Raw genomic sequence first — 27,635 nt, 5'->3', positions numbered from 1 at the left:
TAACAGTGTAAACGTGGCTGCTATCGTTGCCGCTATCGTGCCCACGAGTGCAGACGAGGTTGTTGACCACAACCATTATAAAGCCTACACATAATAAAGGCAAGTTTGGTTGTAGCTTTTTTTTTTGTCATGGAAGTGCGGAAAGTGATAAAAGGAATGGAATGGGGCATCTGCTTAATTAAGAAAGTTTCGTGTGTGCAGACCACTTGGTTTGTCTTAAAGAGCCGTTCACGTAGCATTCGACAGATGGTAAGCGCGATCATTATTAGCTATAGACTTGGCACACGACATATCGCTGCGGCAAGTTCGGGGTGCGATCATTACACGGGAAATAAAAAAAAAGTGAATTTTGATGACAAAATTTAGGGGTGCGATCATTATGCGAGTAAATACGGTAACTAAGCAAATTGTCAATTTTACCACCTTCATTACATAGAGGCTTAATTGTATTTGGAATGTTGCAGTGGTGGAACAGCCATTTCACCTTTTGGCGCATGTCCTAGCGCAGGCAAAAAGCTGATTTGGCGCAACAGCAAGCACTTTTGGCCCAAGGGCCAACACACGTGCGCTAACCATATACCATGCAAATTTTAACTGATGTAGTCTATATGTTGTAGAGGTGGGTTTGTGCGAGGCTTACCCTGCAAGTGCGGTCATGAAAGGATGTGATGCTCCTCTATACCACGATGCACAAAGGCCGAGTTCATCGATACGGTGCAAAGAAGGCACCACAGACAGATTGTCAACAAATGCGTGTTTATTAACTCAGGATGCAACACAGTGCGACTGTCACGGCTTGTGGGCAAAGGTTTACCGCAAGATCGATCGAGTATGTGCGCCTGCACTGAACATGACATCATGCAATATATTTATGTCATGCCATGCACATTAGGGACTTTTTGAATAGGAGTTGCAAAAAAAAAAAAAAAGCGTCGGCGCCACTAAGCAAGCATGAGATGCAAATAAGGTTCTATGTTTGTGTCGACAACGCTATTTCGCCAAAATAGCGCACCGACCCAAGCTCGACGCAAATGTTTTGCATCAACGAACATGGCGGCACCCATCGAAGTGCTGGTTCTCACGGTGTACCACATTCAACCTGATTTGCTAATACCATTCTTAACGATTCACTATGTGTGATTTTTATCGCAGCGAGTCTATTGCAAAGCCCCGGTATCCCCTATAAACATTGAAAAAAGCTTTCTTTTACAGTCGAACCCGACTATATTGAACAATTTCTGGGCACGGTATAGTTACAAGGAGTATATATAGCAAAAATTACATTTACATCGAACAAAAATAGCAGCGACTCCCGATATATGAAATGTCGAGCGGCGGAAAAGTGCCCCCAGAAGTTGGCTTTCCCTTGCGGTTGCAGGGTAACCCGACGGCGCGGCTCAATCCAACCGCTCTCCCTACCGTGACCGCGCTGCTTTGGAGAAGCTGTCAACACCCCCCTGACAAAAATTATCCTGACCCGCCCGTAGCGCTTGCTCAGACAGCCAATCAGAGGCTCTTGTGCCCTCGTCGTGCAAAATGGTGAAAGTGCAAGTTGTCTCGGTGCGTTTCTGGTCGATTGTGTGTGTGCCTTGTGGGCCTTCTCCCGCAGTGTTGCCGCGATGAAGTGGCAGAATTTGCCTTTTGTTGTGAAGCTCTAAACCATAAATCGGGTCGAACGCGGTGAGAAGTCGGATGTGTCCCCGCAGCGTGAATGATTCCGAGGAACACTCTCAGGACGATCTTGAAGAATAAGGGGGAAATTAGGGCTAAAGCGGCCAAACTCTCGCCCCGGTGCCCGTGGCCCCCAACGCGTATGCGCGGCTGTGTACGAGTGGTTCATCCGAAATTGCTTCAGCCGTACCGGCTTCTGCGTGCTCGGTGATGACTAAATTCTGATGAATGCGACGCAGCCGTTGCCGGTATTGCCGAAACTTGGAGCGAGTTGTCAGAATTTCCAGAAGCTAAATTATGGGGTTTTACGTGCCAAAACCACTTTCTGATTATGAGGCACGCCGTAGTGGAGGACTCCGGAAATTTCGACCACCTGGGGTTCTTTAACGTGCACCTAAAGCTAAGTACACAGGTGTTTTCGCATTTCGCCCCCATCGAAATGCGGCCGCCGCGGCCGGGATTCGATCCCGCGACCTCGTGCTCAGCAGCCTAACACCATAGCCACTGAGCAACCGCGGCGGGTGAATTTCCAGAAGCTGTTGACGAATCAACAGTGGACGAGTTTGCCAGTGCAAATGACGGTGTTGCGACCACGGGAGAGCCCGAAAACGAAGACTACATTGCCGACATCGTACCGAGCACAAGTGAAAGTGGGCACAATGAGGAAAGCAACGACGGTCCTTTGCCTACATCCTCCGAAGTGATTGGTGCGCTTGCACTGGTCCGGTGCTTCTGCGCGAATGCGGAAGGTTGCGGCCTCAGCTGCTCCCGACTCCTTAGACAATGTGGAGAAGTGCGTGCGTCGTAGGCAGCGAAATTGCCCAAGCAGAAAGAAATGCAGGACTATTTCATGCGAAACTAAGCTAGTTTCAGCTATTTCATCAATAAAGTGATGTTATAAATGGTATGTGCTTTTATGACATCCAATTATTCAGCAGGCTTATATCGAATTATGCTCTATATCGAACTGATAGGCGTTTTTTTGCGAGGTCGATATAGCCGGGTTCGACTGTAATTCTAAAATGTGACCTCCTCTTTCGGCAAACTCCGCGGTACCACACAAGGGTTCGATGAACACCGAAATAAAGCGCCAGCAAGACTTTACAGCAGCACATCGTATATCTGTCAGAGAAAAATGCGTGAATGATGAGCCAGACAACTCCAGCGGGCCCATAGAGTTTCTCACCACATGGCGAAAAACTCTTCGGACACGGGTCTCTGCTTCCATCTATGATGATGATGATAGGGTGCTTTTCGTTTTGATTTCAGTTTTGCTAGCCGCAAAGCATCGATGGAAGGAGGTTTCACTCTGATACATGCTTTGGTGCAGGCTCGGTGCAATTTTCCACTAAATCCCACTTTGTCGCAGTATGGTGCAAAGGTCTGCCCTCGGCACAGCTGTTCTACCACTGATGTTGTTGAAGGAAAAAAGCTACAAAATCTTCACAAACTTTTATGTTCTCAGTTTGGTGCCGAGCTCTAGACTGTCACCTACGACACACTGATCCTGGATACTTGACTTTACGTGGTAGACTCCAAAACAATATCTAGCACAGAGTGCCACTTCAATCTTGGTGCCATGTCTGGGTTTCCTTTCAGCTTTTGCTTGTATTTGTTTTATCTTCATGAGCCCACAAAGCAATATCTTCTGGGCTCTTGGCATTTATAAGCGGCAGGAATGTACCATAGGAAATCACAACAGACTAAGTCGCACTGCGGCGCTTTGACTTGCCTAGAAAATTTCCCACCTCGCGAAATGACACCTCCGAAGACAATGCCATTTTTGCTGTTGCGAAAAATAATTTAAGCTAGATTTACATTTTTTATAGCACCATCTATGAATAAAAACACAACTATACTCCATCTCGCAAATGGTTTGCAACGCTGAGGAACTGCAGGACAGGACTCCTTAGCCGACAGGAAGGCCGAATGCTCCATGACATATGTTCATCCACGCCGAGCTGTGTGCTCAGTGGCTGCTGAATTTGCGGTATACGATGTGCATGTGCAAAGGTCCTAATGTCACGTATTGCTGTAATGCATCATGTACCAAGCAAAATCAAAACTCACTAATCCCACCATTTATCATATAGGTACACCGAGAACTTATTCCACTGTGCAAGGACATTGTCTGTGTATGCCTTGTACCTTTGGCAGGGCTGCAAACAAATTGTGAGATGGAATGTAGATGTTTGAACATGCTTAGCTGGTCCTTGGTGTGACATATTGGCAATTTATAGTGTGGACAAGCTGAGCTTGTCTTTGGTAGCAGAAATAAAGACCGAACGAATGAGGCCAGCTCGGTAATCGTAGCTCAAGGGTTAAACATGCTAAACCACAGTGGACAAGCAGCAGAATTGCAGGAAGATAGCATTTCTGAGCAGTTAATGCACATATGACAGTCTAAATGTGAGGATTATGTAATAATTACTGATTGCTGACACGTGTCCTTACAAGCAGTGTTATACAGATTACAATGAGCAGTGAAGCAGTTGAACAATGGCATAAGAACTAAGAGTAACACCAACCATTCAGAACCCCTACTCCAACACTGCTTCGACGAGTACTCATAGATGCAATTGCCGTCCATTCTTCTGCATGTGGGTCATATCTTTCAGCACTGTTCAGTCCTGTAGAACCATCGAAGCCACCAACAGCATAGATCTGGCTGTTTAGAACTGCCACGCCTAATGTACTTCTCCGAGCTTCCATGCTAGCCGCTTGACTCCACTGCAAGCACAATGTGGATGTGATTAACATCAAATAAAGAAAATGAAGATCCTTTATTGAGTAAAGCATGCGACTTGAGAAATAATGCAATGATTCACACTAAGAACGACCTCCTCATGTTCTGATGAGGCAGCAAAGCCAATCAGCTCGCATCAAAAAAGATTAGGCTCCTATGCCCATTTGTAACACATATGATGGTATGGTGATTTTAGTTTTTCAACTCATTACACCATGGTAAACACACAATGGCGCCATAATATTGGCTGGTCATGATGACAACAACACACATGTACACTATTCGATGACAGCAGCAAGTATACTAGGTGCAGTCTGCACTGAAGCTTTGTTCTTGACATATCTACCACATGCAGCAATGCTTATAATTTCATAATCATTATTCGAGCTTCTTGTGGGATTTTGTTCAAAAATGATTACTGAGAAGATGCTATTCACCAAAACTATCCTGAAAATCAGTGAAGCAAGTTTTACAGCTGAAGCATGGATTGCTGTCTAAGAACCTATGATGAAACCACAGCTCTGGGCTTCAAGACTAACATTTTAGGAAAGAGTGAGGTACCATCTACTACAGCAATTCACAGATGCACATTATAACAAGACACTGCCCAGTGACATATAAAATACCTTTCTAACAGGGCCATAATGCCGACAATGTGCTGTGTGGAGCAGCTTGCAAAGATGAAGCCTCATGGGCATGCACTGTGGCAGATCAAGACATTGGACTGCATTGTATAATCACCCTCTTTCCACTTCCTATATTCTCGCTTCCTCATGACATGCTCTCCTTAGCACGCATGTGCATCTATTTTCTCCCCAGGGTTCTTCCCATGGTGGGCGGCCATGTAAACGTCATCTGCCACTCTGGTTTATCACCCACCACACTGGTGGACCAGTCAAAATTTCTAATAAGTTATTTTAGATATAAATAGTTATAATTAGATACTCTGGTGTTTCTTTATCATGCAGGGAAATATCAGAAATAAAAGTGAGGTATAAGTCTATAAAATGGCACTTTTCCTAGAACACTGTCAACAAAAATTGGATAGAAAATTGGGAGGAAAATAAGGTGTTGGGAGGTGCCATCTCACCGTGGAAGGCACAACTTTCCACTGATGCAACACTGTCTTTTGCGAACCATTATAAAAGAGGAGCAATCTCAGCTTCAGATAGCCATAGTGCCATATTTCACCATGCAAAAATAAAAGCAAAAGAAGCGAACAAAAATGAAAAAATAACTAGCACCACAATTTGTTACTACTGCCATGTGCACACCGGATGCACTCCTATTGGCTGAGAGAAGGAGAGGCTTAGTTGCGTGTGTAAACCTCTCCCCCTTCGGTAACAAGGTGTCCACCTCTCGAAAATTCCTGGGGAGGACCCTGGTTCTCCCTATAACTTTGTGAGGCTGGCTTCCCTGCAGAGTGTTGTTGCATGGTGGTAAGAACATTACAATGTTGAAGTTGCAGAAAATAACCTTGTTACAGTCAAATCTCATTAATTTGAACTTGCTTAATTTGAACTTCCGGTTTATTCAAACTGACGCCCTCGGTCCCATCAAAGTTATGTGTATTCCAATGGGCGAAAACACCCTTAATTCGAACGCACAAACTTTTGCGACTGCGAATTCGAACATACTGTGCTCAGACAATGCTCTGAGCAGTGTACCAAATCATGCGGTGGCATCTCCGACCAGCATTGTTCTGACCCTGCCATAGATGAAAGGCTTAGGAGAAACCCCTCAATGCCGTGCACGGGGGGAAAAAAAAGGAGAAAGAAAGGAAGAAGGAAGAAGAGAGAGAAAGAAGAAAAAGAAAAACCGTGGCGGCAATTTCATCCTCTCTTAAGAGGCAAGGTCACTGTTTCTGTGTCGCGCCGTAATGCCCCAGCCACACTAGTGGCAAAATGCAGGCCGCCGGAGGGATCAGTCCTGAGCCGATATATTGTGGCCCAGCAAGTGAGCCGCGAGTGGAGGAGACCAATAAGAGTGGCCCCTACAGTGACGTACCATGCGGAAACTGGTACCATGCGGACCTACCCGACCGCTCTATTTGTACTTGTGTCTGGTTCAGCCAGACCGCTTGTTTCGCACTGTCGTCTGCTCGCGTCAGCTCTCGCTCGTGCTTGCTTTGGTTGGCTTGGTTAGTCTCATTCGCGCTTGTTTATTCACAATGACACGTCTAAACGGAGATGTTCCGATGGAAAAGTTGTTGGAGACAGTGCGTCATATCTGATTCAGTACAGTAAAACCTTGTTAAACCGTACCCGCTTTAAACAGTATTTTCGTTTTAAAAGCAGTAAAGTAAAATCCCCGACTCAGTGGCCTATGAACATAATGTGTTTTGTATCCGCATAAACCATACCAGCTTATTCCGTACATATTGGTTAACACGTAGTGTTTCCACTTTTCGTCGCGCAAATGCGACGGTGTGTTGTCTTGATCGGGTGGCCTGGCAGAACAATAAGCCTCAGAGATCAGCCCAATGGCCTCCAAATGCCCTGTGAGTTTGCACGTGAAGCCACATCAACATCAACATCATTTCAACGCCGTGCCAGAGAGCGTTATGGCGTCGTGCAAGCGAGGACTCGCGTCATGCTGAAACTCGGAAAAAAAAGACAGCGGGTGCTCAGCATAGAAGAAAAATTAGACATCATTCATGCTACCGAACGTGACACGAAAAGTCGGCACTGGCACGCGACATGGGTCTACTGTTGACTATGGTGTGTGGCATTTGGAATGCGAAGTTGCTCGGCAGTGCTGCTGCGACCGCGAAGAGATGTCAGCTACGAGGTCCGACTTTTCGCCATCGTTGCGTCTGTTATTGCCGAAGTGTCGCCTCGCGACAGTGATAAGGAAGACACGGAAGCGACAGCACGGGCGATTCAGGCCAGACAGTGGCAGAAACTGCGCGTTAGCCTCATGAATGCAATCGTTGCTACGAGAACAGCACCCTGCAATGAAAAGGTGCCTCGCGACTTCTGCAACGCTACCGCAACTGTGCACGGCAATTATGCAATGCCAACGAGGAATCTGCCATGCGAGTGTTTGCCGAGAAGAGGGCGCTGGCTGAAAAGCTGGCTCACAGCTTCAGCAAGTTTGAGGCTGCTGTCATCGCTGGTAGTCCGCCACGGCATTAAACGAAAATAACACGTTTGTCGCGCGAAGTAGATAAATACTGCCTGTTTTTTCCCCTTTCATCGCACTCTCTCTGAATTCCGTTTTTGACAGGTAAGTGGGCGATCAAATGTTATTTTGGTTAAGCAGTACTACCGTTTAGTATGTACTTTTTCCAAGCTCCGGCCAACTATGGTTTAACGAGGTTTCACTGTACGACAAGGCAGACCATGAATACAAGGACGTGAAGGCAGCAGCCAGTACCTCATTCTCCTTGTCTTTTGAACGCAGCGACGCCGCAACAGAAAGGAGCACACCAACATGATTATGACCAGCGGCAACAACTTTGCCATCTTGATAAGACATGACTTGCATTAAGAACGCAGGACGAAGAAGGTAAACACAGCGCCAATCTGTCAGCAGACGAAGGAAAAAACACACGAGCACGCAAAGGGAAGCAGCAACGGAGGCCCAGTCCTGGCCTTGGCAACTCCGCTGTTTCGGTGGCAGTTGGTGGCAGAGGTAATTAGCGCCACCCAGCAAGCTGGCGGTAAAGCAAATCCTCTTCCCTTCGGCCCTTCTTCGCAACTATGCTCCCCTTGCCCTCTTTCTCAACTCCCTCCTAATCCCCTCATCTTCAACGGTCTCCATGGGCGCCCGCCTCCACGCTGCCGCCAGCCCCGCCAGCCTGGTGTCAGCTTAGCCTGCTCCATGAACTTTAATTTTCTGCTGTTATCGGGAAGCGAGCATTGGCCGGCGTGGGCAGATTTGTGGTCCTCACTCGCTGTGTACTTGCGTGCCCCATTATTTCACGACTCGCACCATTTGTGCATAGCGCTATGGTGCACGAATATTTCAAAAACAAGTCCCTCTTTTAACTTGAACTTCTTTGAATTTGAACAAATTTTCGGGCCCCTTCAAATTTAAATGATCAAGATCTGACTGTACATTGTTACTATGGTTTGCAATATGAACATTAATGCACCGTCCCACACCTTATCCTCTGCTCGTGCATGCTGATCGTCTTTTGCCAAGCTTGATGTCTTTCTTTCCCTTTATTTCTGTCCCTTTCCCTTTAACCCAACGCAGAGCAGCAGGCTAGAGGAGTTGATCTCAGGCCCACCTCTTTGTCATGTAAGTAAATTTCTCTCTCTTGCTCTCCGAGAACTGCATCCCTGGCAGCAACATGGTGGACATGGCTAGCACACTGAAGGTACTTTCCCGACCAAACTGTATTTCTCTTTCCGTAGATCGAGTCACTCATGTGAGCACACGCCACCGAGCCAAACCCTGATGGGCCTCCCTGTGACAGCCCCACAGCCACCCCCTAACCCTTAAGCTTTGTACCGTTGAGCACTTCCTCGCCACAGCAGATTCTCTACAGGTTTGCTGGTTGGACATAGCACTTTTGCTCCTGCAACTTCTTGAGCTTGGTAGACCTCTACACAGTTAGCCTAGTGCAGCAGCCATGCATGGTCAATAAGTCTAGCAAGGGTCTCTGTCTGTATGCCGTGACTGTCATACTGTGGTGCTTCTTAGGCTAATAATAAACTCACATTTGTTCTGACTCTGGAACCTTGTCTGCACCGTGTCAAAGAGTCAACAAATCCAGCCATAGCATCCTTTGTGTGGTTTGGAGTGGAGGAGCATGGTGCCCTTTTCTTACCATTGCTCGCTGGGTGAGCCTCACAGCAGCTCATCTCCAAAGGCTAACAAGGAGTGTTTTCTAACTTGCGTTATTATACGTGCAACTACAACAGTGGTCTCAGGCTGCAACATGCTGCCGTAAAGTTGAGTGCATTGAGTCATCTCTTGTGGAGAACAGTCTTTCCCCCTTACTCCAGGCTTGTTTGCATTCTGCATGTAATAAGCCTAGATTAGAGGGTTGCCTGCTGTCCCTTCTCCAGGAATAGAAAGTGCCCCCTCACCTTCTCTTATCCTTATCTCTTCTCTTACCTTAACTGCAAAGAAGTGCGAGAGAAGTAGAATGGAAAAACTGAAGTGGCAGCACAGGAGAGTGCTCAACATACTCAGCCTTTGGCAGCACAGTGTGGTCTAGTCCACTACGCTCGGCTGACTGGAAAGCTAATGGTCTGCGATACCATGGGATCACCAGGTGGAATTACGACAACATTGTTTCAACCCAGGAAGACGCACTGCATTTGTGTATTATGAACTGGTCACATTAAAGGACAAAATAATTATGTCATAAGCTGGAAAAGTTGAAGCCTTGTTCCATGATAAGTGGGTTAGCCACGGTCCATTAAATCATTTTTAAAAAGAAATGAGACAAAAATGTTTTGTCATAGTACGTGTTAGACTGATGATGATGGCCATCAAGCCACCATCATTGTCATCATCAATACAGGACATTTATGGTAGCACACAAATCACACTTTGTGGTAATAATTAAGAAATGTGTGTGCATGTGAGTAGTGTGTGCATGTGTGTTTTCATCTGAGTTCTGTAACAGGCAAAAGGTGTTTCAAGAAGGCTGAATAGGGGCCTGCCCTCCCCTGAGTTCTCCTTTCATTACCACTTCCTTTGCATTCCTTTGCCAGACACTCTGGATGAAGGAAATCCCCACCTGATCCCTCACGGGGTCATAGATGTCGACTGTTCGCACACGTAGTGAGCCATTAAAGCCACCGACTGTGAACACACGTCCATCAAGAAGGGCTAGGCCTGCACGGCACCGGCGGCTGGGGAGCTCAGCCAACTGAAGCCAGCGCTCACGCTGCAGATCCAGGCACTCCACACTGCGAATGGCTTTGGGTGCCTGGCCACCCACCACGAGCAGCATCTGCACACAATACCCACAGGGCAACTAAGTAAGGGGCACCATGCTTTAAATATTGCAGACACAGGGTGGCAAAAGGCAAGTCAAATGTAAAACGATTAACTCCCAATGGAGGCTTTTAGTGCACTGACAGCAGCATGCTATATCAGGAGATGGCTCCACCATAGAGTTAAATTACTACCCTGCTGCAGTGCACATATTTCTCCTAAGACAGCTCAGAGACCTGCCGTGACACCAACAATGTACCTGGTGTCCCATCAGAGCATAAAATTACACATTAGGGAGCAGAATCCTGGCTATTTAGCACAAACTGACCCAATGTCGTCTCTCTTACACATGCTGACAATCCATCTTTACTAACATGTGGACAATGTGCAAGCTCTGCTCAAAAAACAATCCGTGGAAACAGCACCAATGATATGTTTCAAACACATGAAGCATTCACAACAGTGTTTGACATGTATGCAAATTGAAATCTACTGCAGGCAACTAAATATCGTGTTTAGAGCTGTAATATTGATCGCTTAAATCACAAAGATGGCATTACTCTGTCTAGCAGCCATCGTCATCTTCCTTGGCCGCCTTCTATATATGACGCACTCCAGCGCCTATGTCTTGGTGCTCTCATGGTCATTTCGTTAACTTGGTAGGTACCAAAATTGGCATAGTATATATTACAAGAGTGTATGAAGAACATAAATGATAGGTCATGACATGATTATCAAGACAGTTTGTCATGTAGGTCATGAAACAGTTGCCTATGTCTTGGTGCTCTCATAGCTCTCAAATTGGCATAGTACGACAAGAGTGTATGATGAACATAAATGACAGGTCGTGACATGCGTGTCATGTAGGTCATGGAACTGCGGCCTACGTCTTGGTGCTCTCATGGTCGTTTCGTTAACTTCGTAGGCTCCCTTCACACTGCTTCGCATAACACCAATTCCCCAAGGGCGTGGGATATGCCGGCTTTTTACACTATTGTCGAGCTAGTTTGTTAGATAAGTTAGTTATATTTGGTTAGCTAGTTCATTAAGCTAGTTAATAACCGATTACTTAGTTATGTTTAATTAATTACATTTTTAGTTTGCTAGTTAGGTAAATAGTTTTGTTAAATTAGTTTCAGCTTTCTATCTTAGGTATATTTGGTTAGTAGCTTAGTCATTAGCTTAATTGTTTAGCTTTGTTAGTTCATTAGCTCAGTTCTGATACTGTAGTTTGTTATACTAAATATTAATTTGCTTAGTTATTAGCTTGATAATTAGTTATTTACTTATTTCATTGGTTAATAAACTACATCAGGGGTGGGACTGCCGCCCACAGTCATTTTGGAGCTATTTTTGGAGAAAGTAAAATTGCCTTTTGGAGCACTCTGGAGCAGACAATTTCATTTTGGAGCTATTTGGAGCAGATAAAATTTGACTTTGAAGCAATTTGAAGCAGACCAATCTGAATTTTGGTGAAATAATGGAATATGGGATACGCCAGCGCACTTCGAAACCATGACGAAACAGAATAAACCAACAAGAGCACTGTACTGCAACTGTCTTAAGCAACATCTTAAAGGGCCCTTCACCAGGCCCCATAGCAAATCTTGGTTATATGCTGGAAGTTACGTGTCTTCTAGGGAAGCATTCTGCCGCAAGAATTTTTCATATCGGCTCATTAATAGTCGAGATATAAATATTTCAGTGCCACGAACCTATGATTTCAGGAGGCAAGCTCCACTGCTAAGTGAGACACTCTCTTCACTTGCACCGTCTAGCCTCCGCAAGCGAAATTCCTTCCCTGCGTTTTCCCATACCGGACCTTGAGGATTGTGTGACGCATACGTCATGGGCTCCACCTTCATTCTTTTTCCTCCTCGCTTTCTGTGCTGCGGCGCACTTCCACTGACAGCATCGCACGCGAGCTGTTGCGATTGTCTCGTTTCGCGTAGCGCACGATTTTGCACGCTGTGTGCGAAGACACCTGACTAGCTCTATAAGTCATCATCATCATCGGGCTGGTTACGCCCACTGCAGGGCAAAGGCCTCTCCCATACTTCTTCAACTACCCCGATCATGTACTAATTGTGGCCATGTCGTCCCTTATAAGTCAGGGCTACACAAATACTGAGGCAGACACAAGCGGATCACAGAGCATGATCCTGCACTGGAACACGATAAAAAAAACATAGTTTCGGTGTCTGCGCATGCGATTGCACGACGTGGGGACAAGCAGACAAAATGGAAGTACATCTCTCTTAAGTAAAACAAAAACATGCAGACATTTGGTTTGTGTGTTTTATTATTTCTCTATAAGCTTTAATTCGTCTATTCAAGCAACATATTACACAAATAACAGATGTTGCCTAGAATAATTTTTAAACTCGCGTGTCACCACGAGCGACGTCACAACAAACATGTTTATGTAGGCCCACTAGCACGTGTACGTCATCCTCCGGCTTGGAGTGCGGTGGCCGCAAGGAGAAGGGAAAACAGCATTCGGATCGAAATTTTAGATCTTTCCGCGGTGCGTGGCAATGTAATACTTTGCAGACACGATCGTTATCGTGCATCGTATGCTTTGCGCTTGTCAGCTCAAAATGGGGCCCTTTAGGCTAAAATGAGGGGCCTTTTAAGCTGAAGCTGAAGCGCTGCCTTTCGTCGCGTACAAGGCACTGGGGGAAGGGGGGTTCTACTCTGGCGGCTGCTACATATGGCGCAGCTGTGCGGGCCCTATCTTGAAAGCGATTTGCATGGGGACAGAGTGCATGCGCCGAGTGCTGATAGCTTCGTGTTTGCTCTGTTTCTGCCGCCTATTTTGTGCTGCAGCAGGAGGCAGCACGAAAGTCTATTTGCCCGCTGCTGCTGCTGCGCTTCCTCACTCCAGCATTTTGACAGCGAGTGTGCATAGTGATTAAGTAAGATGTGTTTAAGTTTGCATGTGTGTGCGTGATGCCACTATTGTTAATTTAGTTAGTAAGCGAATTATTACAAGTTTACACGACTGATAAAGCTACTAACGTTACTTAGTAGAGCTGTCTGTTAATTTGCTATCGCAATTGATGCTTCGCCTTTCGGGTGAAATTACGACTTTTCTTTAATTCCATTTTTACATAATAGACCAGGGCAATTCCGAAGCACTTAATGCTTAATTTTTTAGCACAATGTAAAACTACTCCAATCTGTTTTTATTCCAAATCTGCCATTAGCCCTTCATGTTAGGTGAAAATGGCTCAGGCCTTGTCCTTATGGGCATAAAAACAGATTGGAATAGTTTTGCGTTATACAGGGCCTGGGGACAGTGATGCCTGCCCGCTGGACCCACTGCAGCACATGCCTCCTTTACACCTAGTTCGTTCGCAGTACCCTCAGCCTACTTGTCATTGTTTTGTGCCTCAGCTAGGGAGAATTAAGCTGCTCCATGCAATCAACCATATTCTAATACAGTCTAAATACAGCTGCCCAGGCCATTCCGACAGCAGTGAGGTCAGCCGCGAGTGGTCTCGCATGTGCCAGCCACTTGACGGAAGTGCTGAAAAGTCCAGCGTTATAAGCGAAAAAATTACGAAAAACTGTGTGGGAGGCGCCGTCATGCGGTGTGCAGAATGTGAACAGCTGCAATTTTTTTCGGAGAACAAATCTACTTGCTGTTCGCGGCTACTGCTGCAGCGCACATTCCGAAGCTGTTCTGGCGCAGTATGGTGCAATTTCGGTCAATTTTCTGTGTTTGGCGCAGCTTGGCAAAAGAATTTGTTTTTATCAAAATGGCGCAATTCGCACAGGAGTTCCACCCCAGCTACCTGTAGTTATATTTTACTTGTTAGTTAATTATTCTAGTTAGTTATTTATAGTTATATTTGGTTAGACAGGTTAGTTATTACACAGTTAAGTTATTAGCGAGTATAGTCAGTCAGTTAGCTTAGGTATTACTTAACATAAACCCGTTAAGTTAGTTATTAATTTATTACCTTAGTTTAGCTGCATAGTTAATTAGTTCAGCTATCTTAGTTGGTTTAGTTAGTTTAATTAGTTATTATGCAGTTAGGGCCGATATTAGTGCGTTTCGTGGATTAATTAGCTAGCTTAGTTAGGCACCCTTGCAACTTTACCGACATGCAGGCACACAACAGACTGTAGACACTGTCGCTATCACGAAGCATGCCATCATACACACAGAGAGATGTACCATGCAAAAGCTGAAACATGAGCAGCTAAATAGAGCAACGCAGGGTTTCCACGTGCAACTACATAAAAGTGTGACATGCATTCGCTCTACAGCCAATTTTTAACCATATTCCCAAGTGTGCCTTTTGAATTATGAATTAGGCGGCTGTTACAAATGCAGGTGACCTTAGAAATGAAACATGGCATTGTAGTTATTTCAAAATTCTTTGCATTAAAATTTTTGAACACTGCACAGAAATGGAGCGGTGATTCGCATGTTGTGCTGACAATATTGACACGCCTATAATGGCAGTCGACCCTTGCATAATATGAAGCGCTCCCATAGCGTTAAGTAGGAGCTTCGTGACCAGACACAACTTATTGAAGGACCCTATTTAAACTGTTTCCGTCATTACAGTCTTACAAGAAAGGAGCCAACACTGCCAACCTACATTAGTAATACAGTTAGGCTACTTCAGTAAATTCGGTAAGTTAGTAAGAACAAAGTTAACATTAACAATTAAAGAACACCTTACATAAATTTTTCTGTTTTAGTTTTTTATTACAGCACACGTCTTCTACTACTAAGCTTGTGCTATGTATTACCACGCTACAGACGATGCCCAAAATTAAGACATCAGCTTATCCTACCAACCATTGTTTTGCATGAAAAACAAACTGCAGCCGATGCTGGTGCCATCAGCAACAAGGAGCCAGCTGGCAGGCTCAATGCTGTTGTGCGGTTGTATAGTATATGCTCTAGTGCAGGGAAACTACCCTATACCAGCAACCATCATCCAGAAAATGGCGGACAACAAGGCGCCGTGCCATGTGGCTGTACAAATTATCTGTAAACCTGTTTATCTATTAGTATTTATTTTATGTTCAATGTTCTTATGGTTTTTGCTACTGACTTTGACTTAGATTGCGATATATGCAAAGTTCCACCATTTCACAACATACCACGGCCATAATTTTGGATAGAACCGACTTTATATTTAACAGGCCTTCCTTGCTGAATTATTACAGCTCAGTGTGGCGAGCATCAATGGTATTGATAATCTTTCACTTCAGACACATAGATGCTTGTTACAAATTTTATTCCATGTTTTATTTCCCTATATCGTATTTACCTAATGAAAGCACTTCTTTCCCCGAAAACCAAAGCGAAGTTGAGGGTGCATTAATATGAAGGGTAAATTTTATGGGAACCTTATGGGAAATTTCATGGGTATCAACTAAAAGAATGCACCAGAACACTTAGCTTTGCAGTAAACATGCAAGTCCACAATGTGAAAACAAAGACAGCTTTGTGCTCTTCAGCCCCTGAGAAGGCACGACGTGTCCAAGTCATAGCAAGCAGCTTGTTGTGCTGCTTACACCAGTCATCGAAACGCCTTCTGGCAGCACTATTCCCATGCTCCCCCCCATTCCATGCGTGAGAAAGCTGTTAAGCCTTTTGTCTTAAAATCCACGTGAATAACTAGAAGTACGGCCCATTCCCCACTACAAAATGCAAGACAGGGAGAAAAACGACCAACAGACAATGCTGTCACAGAATGGTCACCTTTGAAGTAGAAGATTATGCAGATCCCACGCATTGTAGGAATTGGCTTTAAGTGAAGCTATGAAGAGCCAGGAAGACAAAATGGTGCACCACAGTAAGAAACATGCAGTAGACTTTGGCGACGAACGTGTCTCATAGTGGTCATCAGCCATGGTGGCGTACCGTGCAGAGACAAGGTGGGTCTTATTCTGAGGGGAAATTATCACCTTCGTATGATTTTGTGTAGCTTGGCATCAGATGCATTAAAGTAGACAACCGAAAGTGTCCTCAACACTCACTGAGTGAAGATAGCGAGCTTGGCACGGTGCCAGAGACGCTGTTGACCACATAAGCTGACACATCCTGTGCAGAGTGACGCTAAACCTTGGGAAAGTGATCGTATCCCCGATAACGACACAGCCGATGACGACAACGACCGTTACCGCCACCACAATATGCCAAATCGTGGAGCGGCAGGCAAAGCAAGCTTCGCTTTAAATATAGGTCTAACATACAGCTCATCGGCTCAGTCGTTTTAGCTGTGCAACTATCAACACATTGTTTTTATTGCCTGTTGCACTGGCATCTCGATAAAGAGCTTTATTTTATTTTGCCAAGAGATGGCTCTCAGTGGTTTGTGTTACAGTATAACTCTGTTAATCAACTCTGCTTAATTCAATTCCAACCCGAGGTCCTGGCCTAAAATATAGGCCCTAAGTTTTATCATTTCAGTCCTAAAATTGGCTTTCGCTGAATAACTTGAATTTTACCAGGCAGCATGCATGCGTCTGACCCTTATGGAAACCTCAATAGCACCCCTTTAGTGGCAGCGTCTGTCTCAGCGGAGCTTAGGCGGCAGTGAATGCATTGAACACACGTCACCTAACACAAAAAAATGCCTATTTTCAGCTTCCCCTGGAAAATTTTCAAGGAATAACCTTGGCTCACATTATTTGATTATGTTATACCTGATTATAGTGCACCTTCTTTTCTACAAAGAAATTGGGCCAAGATTGCCAGCGTAGTGCAATTGGATACAAATACAGAAACTGCCTGTGCAGTGTTTGTATGCTTTACCTCACAACACGGATGAATTGTGGCGAAGCTGAATCTAGAAAACCAGCCTCTATTGTACAACACCTATTTTTTCACTAAAGATCAAGTGCGCATTAGACTTCTATTTTGTTTAGAAGATTTAATATCAGTCCAATTTGGGCATAAAGAAAGTGGGAGCCTAGTTGATTTGGGGGTATGTTAAGGGGAGACGCTCCTCGAAGCAGAGAGAGAGAGAGAGAAATAAACTTTATTTTGAGACCAGGCTTCTTGAGCCCAAAGGTGGGTGGCCTCCTCAGTCCAGGTAGCAACTTCTTTTTTATTGCTTGTATTAGAGGTTTCAAAATTATGTCAAGTATAGAGTTTTCTATGCAGATTTCAAATATGGCACAGCTTTTTGTGTAGCTGTTATAGTTTTAGAGTTAAGTGATGCACAATGCAAAAATATAGTCATCTTTATGGGCACTTCTTCATGTAATAAATTTTCACAAAAAGCATCGTGCTGTAGCTTGTTTAGCTCTTTGTAGATCGCAAAGTGCTGATATTTAGCCGAACAGAGTTTACAATTACTGAAACTATGCAAAAAAAATTTGAACATTTCAAGTAATTTTTTTTCTCAATTCTCTGAAACGTAACCATGTACTTTTGCAACTTACTGCGTGAAGATACTGCAATTTCAAGTAGACATTGGCACTGTACATATCTTCAAAAGTATGTATGCCAAATTTTGTTACTATAAGGCAATTGTAAGTGTACAAGGTTATTTTCATGTGATTGTGAAAAAAATTTGTTGATGTGTCCTAATTCATTTTTTTATAGTTCCAGTAATTGTACGCAGTGTTTGAATAGATATCGGCAGTTTGCGGTCTACAAAGAGCTAAATAAGCTACAGCACAAAGCGTTTTGCAAAAATTTATTACACAATGCAGTGCCTGCAAAATCATTCTATTTTGCCATTGTGTAGGACTTAACTCAAGAACTGTAGAAGCTACGCATAAATTAATGACATATTTGAAATTTGCTTGAAATGTTCTATAGGAAATGTTTTTTTGAGGAGCATCCCCGCTTAAAATTTGGCAAATACTGGCAAATTAACCAGTGGTGTATTGGTGTTCTTTCTGCATCTTGTTTAATGCGATCAGCAGGATAATTCGATCAAATTCATTGGTCCTGTCAAGGTTGAATTAACAGAAGTCGACTGCATTATCATCAGTCGAGACGAGTAAACAGGGGAAACAACACCATGGTCGTTTGTTCGTGGGGCTGCACGGCACCTAAGATGGAGGTGCAATTATTACAGGAGGGGATGAAAACCACAATTTTAAAGAGTGAAGTCGGGGGTACGTTTATTATGTGAGTGCATTCCCTGTGCGAATAAATAAGGTGATTCACTAAATTCTTCTATGTTTTCATGCTACATTTTGTAAGGTACATGCAGATGCTGTAAGCTTTTTTCAATCGCATTCTGCTTATGTGCATATTTGACACTGAGAGACTAACTAAACAGCATGTAAACTGTTCTCTAGCCCTCACCGTACTAATACATGCAAAAATATCAGAAAGCGGTAACCTTAGGGCGTCCAACAGGGGTTCGAGGCTTGGTCCGTGGTGTAGCGTAGAGAGCTTTCTGATCGGCACGCAACAGGTGGTATTTCATGGCCTCAATGAGGAAGTCCTTGCAGGGAAGGTTTCCCTTCAGTAAGGGCTCCTCCTCTACGCGCTGCACCAGATACTCCTGAGAGAGCAGTGGCAGCCGCACATGCTCCATCAGGCAGCCCAGCTGTGACTCTCGGTTGGCCAAGTCCTGGTTCACCCAGTTCATCACAGCTTCAAATACCTGCAAGTGCAAAAGCCCAGCTACAGGTGCAGGAACAGTGGAGGAAGCTGTGCTATTACTGAGGGGGGGGGGGGGAAAAAAGAAAGAAAAAACATTTGTAGGGTATCCAGTTCTTGCCTCCTCGATCTGCTACAAAAGGCCAGGTTTCCAATCTACAACTTAAAGGGATAGTGAACAAAACTTTTGCTGCAAAGATTTTTAGCCCAAATGAAAGCATGGATGCTGAAATTGGTTGACACAACCTTGTTTCCTGGCAGAAGCTAGCAGAAAATAATGAATTTGATGCATTTTTCGCAAAATACCGAGTCTAGCGTCTGCACCCTGAACTAGAGGAAGTGACGTTTCTATGATATTGTGTGTGCCTGATACCGGTGTGCCAGCCATCACCCACGTCTGTTCACCCGCATGGAAGGCACCAGGCGACAGCGAATGATGTTTCAACTGCACAGTTCCTCATGGCCGCATACTTGTTTCTGCAAGCGAAGCTTGTGCCCAAGTCTTCAAAGTCGCTATTTGTGTTGTGTGCTGCTTTGTAATGTGATCAGTGAAGCACCTGGCACAATGCAGGAGAATGGCTCTATGCTGCTGCGCGCAAGTGTGTGAGAAAAGTATCGTCGGGCGAGACAAGCTGCGTCATACCTTTCCGGCAGAGCCAAAGCTTTGAAGGATATGGATTAGCGCTGTGTGCCCATCGCACCCAACATAGGTGCAAAGAGCAAAGTGCGTGGACATCAAGCAAGTGCCATCTGCCCAACTCTGTTGCTGCCATAGTTTCGTAGAATAATTACTAGTGGGAACTCCGCACTGGTGTCTATGGGAGCTGCAATAGGGGCGGTTGAGCCAGCATGGGAATTACGGGAAGGACATGGATCAGCCTAACCCTCGTCGTACCGGCTTCAAACAGCTTCATGACTTTGTAAACTTGTCATTTTCAACAAAGTACTGCATAATAAATAATTAAATAAACATGATTAAAATAGACCAATGGCAGGATTTGAACACGGGACTTCTAGCACAGATGCCCGATATTGAAACCATTATGCCACGGAAACATGCATCGACAAGAGACATAAAACACCCTTGTGAATTTATCACGGGCAAGCTAATGCCTTGAGACACTTGGCGTGCTTCGATTTGGTCCCCTTGACAAGCTGAATCGTCGCAGTTAGTAGCGGTTGCGAGTGTTCGCAGCATCTTCAGTACTACGAAAAGTATAGATTGCTCTGAAACTTACGACAATGACAACAAATAAACTGTAATAAACAAAGTCACAAGAATGTCTGAATTTACAAGCACGAAGATCAGATAAATCCATGTACTTCTCATCATTCCCATGGTGGCTGACTGATAGCAGCACCAGAGTTTCCTCCAGTAATTATTGTAGGAAACTCTATGGTTGCTGCTGCTGCTGCTGCAAGCTGGCACAGATGACGTCACGGCGGTTGGCGTGCAGCCCTGCGCGTGTTGGCTTGCAACGACTGCACGTTCACAATCCTCCAAAAATACAGCCATCCATTTAAAAATATGTTAAGTAAGCACTGTGTGTCAGAACAGTCACATCTTCCGAGTTGAATTTTGATGCTTCCCTCATTTTTTTCATATTCTTTTTCAGTATCCTTTTAAATTACAACAGATTCTCGATAAGTGCAATGCAATAACCTTGCCTTTCTTTTCTCACGTATCCCTTCTAATGACAAGTAAAAGTACGTTGATTTTAACATTTACTAAATTTAAATTTCGGATTTAACATCTCAAAACTGCACAATGGGCTATGAGGGATGCCTTAGTGGAGGGCTCCGGATTAATTTTGAGCATGTGGGGTTGCTTAACATGCACCTAAATCTAAGAAGACAAATATTTTTGCACTTCCCTCCCACCAAAATGTGGCTGCCATGGCCAGGAATATAACTCACAACCTCGTTTTCAACAGCAGAATGGCTTAGCCCCTCAGCTACTGCAACATCTATCCTACAAGTGTGCAAAAACTTTTGCTAGTCAACAGTGACAGCCATTTACATGGACTGAACATTAGCAGTGAATATGCACTCCAGCAGTTGAGCTGGCAAGTGTATCCACATTTCAAAAGAGTTCATATGTGCAATGTGATGTGAAGGGTTGGATCTCTGCTCATTAGATTAGCTATAAGGCCTACGAGGAATTTTAGTCAACTGCTAATACTGAGTCTAGAGATCTTCCCACCGTTTTAAGTGGTTCAACAATCATTGCTCATAACATTTAACAGAAGGGGAAAAAATATAAGTAGGCACATTTACAGTACACCCATAAGGGTGATCTACCAAACAAGGTTATTTTTATCAAATTCACCCATTTCTCAGCCTAATGTAGAAAAAAAAGGCCTAACTTTATTTTGTGACTAATACTCCTGTGGCAATCACTGTGGAAAATGTTACATTGGACCTCATAAAAAGCTTTCCTCTGCTCTTTTTCTGTTAAGTTACACATCATATACAGGGTGTCCCAGCTAACTTTAGCCAGAGTTTGAAAATATATCGATGCACTCTAAGGTGACGTGACCAAATGCATATTGCTGAATATTATATGGAGTAAGGCACACAGTCTTTTTTATTTTGCTTAATTGCATAATTAGTCAAGATTAATTTCTCGTACATTTCTTGTACAAATGAACATAGCATCTAGCAGGGTGCGCTGCCACTTAAAAGGCAACAGGGCAGTGACGCAGGTGTTGGCAGCGTGATTTACGCCACTGATGTGCTTCCCTTGTGGCAGTTCATGATAGTGATAAGCAGGCACAGCGGCAGCACACCCGGCTAAATGCTATGTGCATTTGTATGTGGAGCGTTCGCAAGAGCTGAAATCACAGCGCGCAAGCAGCCATGTCATGTGGTGTTTTTTTGTATTTCGTGGGCATCTGCAGAAAGCAGAAAAACGCTAATGCTCAATAAATAGAAAGTTAGAAACTGTCTAATCAAAAGTTTTGCAAAGTATTCTACAACTTTATAATGCGAATGTTTTGCCTAACTTCATTGCTTCCAAAGTTGGTTAATTAATCTTGACTAATTACACAATTACGCAGAATAAAAAAATAGCGTGACATATTCCATACAGTAGTCAGCACCATGCATTTGGTCGCATCGTCTTAGAGTGAATCGGCATATTCTTAAACTCTGGCTAAACTTAGCTGGGACACCCTGTATATTCAGTCACTCATAAACTCATGCTTGCTCAATTCAAAAACACTTAATTTATTTTCCAAAACAAGTCACACAACCTTTTGGAACAAGTGTACGTTTTGAAAGTTGGCAAAAACTTGTAACAACGAAGCAGTACAAAGCACGTGCAAAAAAAAAGGGGGGGGAGGCACTAGCTGTATAGGAAAAGTACAAAAAGAATAGCACCCATGCAACATGATATATGCATAATATATGGATAAATTCTACTGCTAAAAAAAAAAAAGGTTCCCCAGATTATTACAGCAAGTGAATTGCCTACAGTGTTGCTTCATTGAACAAACATTTTGCAGATTGAAATGAACTCACTTGTAATTTTTAACACGCAGAGCAAACTCGGTACCTCTAAATGAACCAAAAGTGTCTGCATGCAGGTGCACCACCTGCAAATTTCTTGGGCCACCATTACCTGGCCTCATTCTCGCATTGCTCTCTTCTTGCTTAGCTTGCATTCGCCTCACTACTGCTTCGCCATCTGTATGTTTTCTCAGATCAGGAAGTAAAAGAAAACATGGCTTCCGAACCAGTCGGAGAATGGCCAGAACACAGTGACCAACAGGTATCCCAACATGAAAGAGACAAACAGATTGGCTCATTTGTCTTATGACAATGCGACTGCCTACTTCAAAAATGAGCTGAAAAGGGAGAGGCAGGCGAGTTTGGGTGTTTTTCCACCCTGGACATTTAAAGGGGCCATGGCACCGTATTATTGAACTTGCATTAAGCATTGCATGTAAAATCATGCGCATCCCACTGCAGTGGTAGAAAGCTTGCATATGTCATTTTTTTATATCGCAGTTAAACCGTACAGCAGTCTGGCAACACTAACAGGTGATGAAATGTAGTGCATTCTACGTGGCTAATAGGTGGTGCCCTAATCGCACCCACAGGGCCAGGGCCTTTGTAATAGCAGAAGCTAATCTCAAAGGCTATTTTTTTGTGTACTGCAAGTGCCGGAGTGACTGCAGAACCTGGAAAGATGTCATTGTCGCCATGTTTTGGACACCACCTATGTGCATGGAATAAGTGCGGTATAGCATTTACGTGCGAGTCGTAAGGGTCAGTCCGAGATACCCTCTGCAGGCGTTCTCTAGTTTGTGCTCCTAGATCGCGAGAATGAAATATTTGCAGGCACAATGTGTGATCTGAAGAATCTAGAAGCTGTTGCTCACTCTCAGGGCATGACATCACACACAGTGGTTTCTGTTGGTGCATAGCAGTGGGCCTGTACAAGCTTGTCACGGCACACAGATGGTTTCACAATGTTTTGGAGCAAGCGATGCAGCACTGGCCCCACACTTTTTGTAGTCACACAAGCACTGCCAAAATGGTGGTCACTGTTGGTGGGAGAGGCTTAAAGGCAATGACTTCAAACTGAAATATTAAGTTAGAATGTGTGCTGAGAGCAGTTTCTTTTAAGCGTGTGAGGGTGTGTGTGCTTTTAACTTGTTGGCAACTCTACTCTCATATACAATGATAAACTAAACACAGTTGTAAGACCATGTCATGGCCCTTTTAAGAAACCTTGGGAGGGAAAAAAGTTGCTCCCAGCACAGTCATCTGCCACCTCTAGTTGGGCGGGGGATTATGACTGGGATTAAACTGATCACATTAAAGAAAAAGAATCTATCTAAAAAAGCCTCGAAAAGCATAAAATAGTCACTCTTCCTCCATCACCTCGCTGTGGATCGCAAACATCCACTGTCCTTGGCGAATTTTGTTGTTTTTGGATGCCTTTTCTCTCCTTTTTGCATTCTTGTACAATTAATCAGACTGGGAACAAAACCTCCCATAGGAACAATGGGAGAGCGCATCCTATAGAACAAATGTTGTCCAGCACTAACCTGCTCATGGAATGAATGAATTAAAGGGGTACTGACATGACATTTTCGACTTGTGATTTTCTTTAAATAAAGGTCCAAGCCCTCTAAACCACAGAAAAATTACTGGCAAGTGTCAGAGTACATTAAACAATTTACTACAACACTTATTTCTATAAAACAATTTTGGTTTTGGTACCCAGGAGGTAATTGCGTGATGATCTCAAGATACATTGACTCACTCTGTTCCTGCCACTGCTGTGGCGGCCATACGAAAGTGAACGCAGCCAAGACACATGCAGCAGTCTTGTTTGTGTTCTGATGAGCAACGTCATCACAACTAGTCTTACTGCTACAACACATCAGCAAATCTTGCTCTGTGTCATGACATCCCAATAATGTCAATGATGCCACATCCAGCATACTGAGAAAAACTTTGGCATCAAATTAAAATACTTTATAAGCATTTTCCATACTTCCCACTTGTCAAGTGTCATTTCTTTATGTGCGAGAAGCATGTCACTGAGTTCTTACAACTTTGAAAACACTTGTTAGTACTCCATGTAAGTTCATTTTGTGAAGCAGCACTGCATTTTTGCGGCCAAAAGACTACAGAATTAAATTTGCTAGCAGCTAATGTTGAGCGGAAAAGAAAAAAAAATAATTTTGGCTTTTAAACTTGATCAATATATCCAGCAACAACTCACCAAGCACCCACCTCCAACTTAACACAATGTACATATTTGCAGCCAAAATAAAGCATACCATGCATCCTTTCATAAGAAACAATGCAAAGCCAAAAGATGCAAGAAACATGCAAAGAGAAAACATCAACTGTTGTATTTAACTGCTCAACACTTACCTGCTCCTCTGAAGGAACTGACAGTCTGTCACTAGAAATGAGATGTGCCACCTGATTTGCAGGAAGGGCAAGAAATTCTTCATTTTCAGTCACTTCCCTGTAAAATAAATAAAAAGGCATGCAATTTGTTGCAGCTTTATGTACAGTCGACCAAAAAAGTTTACGGACCAAGAGACCTGACAAAAAGCGGAATATCTCCGCAGCCTCGAAATGCAGCCTGGTATTCACATTTCCAGCCTTTACTGGTATATGCGAACAACATTGTGATGTACGGTTTTACTGGCTACTTTTAAAGGCTGCTCGTATATTTAGCATTTTCTGAGACCCCGTGGTCCGTAAACTTTTTTGGCCGACTGTACTTTATGAACCCCATTCACGAGCGGGTTTATATGGCTAAAATACTATACTCATGGAATTAAACATGTCAATTTAGAGTTAACTAATACGCTTGCTTTCTTTTCCACCATCTCCAGTTTGAGTGAAATTGGCATAATTTTCGGTTTTATGCTTCATACAAAATCTACAACACCTTTAGTGACCAGATAGGTAACAACGTGCCGTCACACTCTTGAGTAATTGTACATAAGAGGTGTTCTACTTTGAATTTTCCTTACTGCATTTAATTCCATGAGGATAGTACATTTACCAATGTTGGCATAATTAATAAAATGATGTTGATTTGCACACTTGTTTAAATAAAACGAACAAATATGTAAAGTAAAACCATGTTGTCACAGCTGGTAGCTTAAACTACAATTAGAGGGACTAGTTTGCATAATCCCAAAAATTATCAATGAAATGAACACTTAGCCTCCCACATGAAACCGAATTCACAGTGCTAAAAGGAGCACAATAGTGTAAACTTTTAGAATGGTCTTTTATTCTGTTCTGCAATATGATACACACCCATAAACGTCAGTTAAGGCATCTTTTTGTGCTTGAGTAGTTCAATAGCTCCTATCTTTTAGGCAACGTTACTGGAAACTTAATTTCTGTGAAAGGAACTACATGCAACCTGCTGACTATTGAAATATAATGTAGTATGCTGTTTTCATATCTGAGAACTAGTGTAAGAAAATTCCAAAGTGTACAGCAGAAAGCAATCAGGACAGCCACAATTTCCATCAGTGAACCTTTACACTTAGATCAGCCTGATTAGATAAAGTACTGATTGAAATTCATTTTCCTTCCCTCAAACAACTGCCCACAATGCAGCAATGATATCCTGGGGCCCTATAATGTAAAACTATTCCAATATGTTTTCATTCCTATCTCCTGACGTCAGATTTGCGTAACCACCGACGCAAACAATGGGTGATCACCCGCAGGGTTGTCTGAACAGACCAATCAAACGCTCTCCTCCTTCATAGGAGGTCACTTTTGTTTGCTTGAAAAACGAACAACATTGCCTACACTGAGCGTTTTGTAGTATCTAATTGGCTGACAAGAGGCAAGGAGCACGTCAAGTGGAGCGGGATTTGATGAGGTTGAGCCCCTACACTGAAATTCGGTAACTGGGTAAAGAAGGTGGTGCCGGCGTCTGCGATTGGTCCGCATTCCCTTACTTAGCTTGCGGTGGCTGGTCGAAAATCGCGGCGGCATGCAATGGAATCTTAAGAATGATGCTAAAACAGATCCTCAGCAAAGAGTTCGCCGAATGAGGTCGTAAACGTGCAGAAAATGCTCGAAAACATTACGCGGCCACGCAAGAAGTTTCATTATACGCAAATAAACCCATGCTCTCCGGCAGGTGCGAGTAGCCAGTGCCTGAGCCACTGGCGGCAGCGATCTTTTATTCCTTTCGGAACGGGGCAGCCTGCGGCTATTCAGAAGAAAATTCAGTTTTGTTCGGCATATTAATACATCTTTAACGCGTACATGTCACTTTGACGCCGTGAGTTTTCGCGGGTTTGTAACGTTGCGTGAGAAGGAGGCGAAGTGGGTGCAGCCCGAAAACTTTTGACCAATAGCCGGGGGGCTAATGGCGAAAAGGCGTCGAATCAGAAATAACTGTTTTTCGTTTTTCGGTCAAAGCATGCATAATCAGTGTGTACACATGATATCAGATGGGGAGGTATCGTGGTTTTCATGAAATCGCGTGACAGACAGGTGAAGTGGGGTGGTCCAAAAAAGTTTTTGACCAATCGCGGAGGGCTGATAGCAGAAATGGAATAGAAAAGTTTGGAATAGTTTTACGTAATAGCGTCCCTGATTACCTTAATGCTCGAACATGTGAAGCAGTTAACTAACATTTACGTGGTATATAGAAAGACAGAGCATAGACATAGATAGGAAGGACAGTGCATTTCCTTGAGTAACTAGAGACAAGTAAACAGAGCTTTGCAATATAGGTCCCGGGGAAAAGTGACAGGAGATGATGAAATAATAATCTGGAAAAAGATGGCAAGGATATTGCAACTGAAAAAGCTTGCAACCCTTCATGTGCAATAAGTTGTGGCCTCAAATGTGCTTAATACTTGAAAGCTATCAAAATAATATTAATCCATAAGAAGGGAGATATTGAAGAAATGAAGTATAGGTACATTAGCTTGCTTTTGGTATTATCTAAAATATATGGCAGGGAAATTTAAAATGATGATGATAAAATGTATTTTTGAGGGATGGCTCAAAGGCCTCTTATGTGGAATAGGAAGGGGAGGGGGGAGGTGTATTTAGAGCCGTCCAAGGAGCTGCGCGTCCATGGCAAAACCTAAGAGTGAGTCCAGAATGACCCTGTCGGAATCCACTGACTCGGTTGCCGGCCTAATCCTCTCCTCGTAGGACATCGATGAGGATAGCAATAGGGGCTTGTTGGTACGGCATATC

The 27,635-nt window shown here is 43.7% G+C and overlaps 1 protein-coding gene across 1 annotated transcript in view; it reads right to left on the bottom strand.

Moving 5' to 3' along the window:
* The window catches only part of kel (kelch protein), a 49,734-nt gene that overhangs the window by 9,611 nt on the left and 12,488 nt on the right, over nt 1–27,635 (bottom strand). The window contains exons 5-8 of the mRNA XM_065454730.1: nt 24,810–24,906; nt 18,652–18,918; nt 10,119–10,334; nt 4,200–4,401 (exon numbers count right to left, since the gene is read on the bottom strand). Coding sequence (XP_065310802.1) covers nt 4,200–4,401; nt 10,119–10,334; nt 18,652–18,918; nt 24,810–24,906 — 782 coding nt within the window. The remainder of the gene's footprint in view (nt 1–4,199; nt 4,402–10,118; nt 10,335–18,651; nt 18,919–24,809; nt 24,907–27,635) is intronic.

The sequence above is a fragment of the Dermacentor albipictus genome, chromosome 1 (genome assembly GCF_038994185.2).
Source record: "Dermacentor albipictus isolate Rhodes 1998 colony chromosome 1, USDA_Dalb.pri_finalv2, whole genome shotgun sequence".
In the NCBI taxonomy this organism is placed as follows: Eukaryota; Metazoa; Arthropoda; class Arachnida; order Ixodida; family Ixodidae; genus Dermacentor; species Dermacentor albipictus.
The sequence above is the reverse complement of the archived record's forward strand: the minus strand, read 5'-3'. Positions and strand labels throughout refer to the sequence as shown.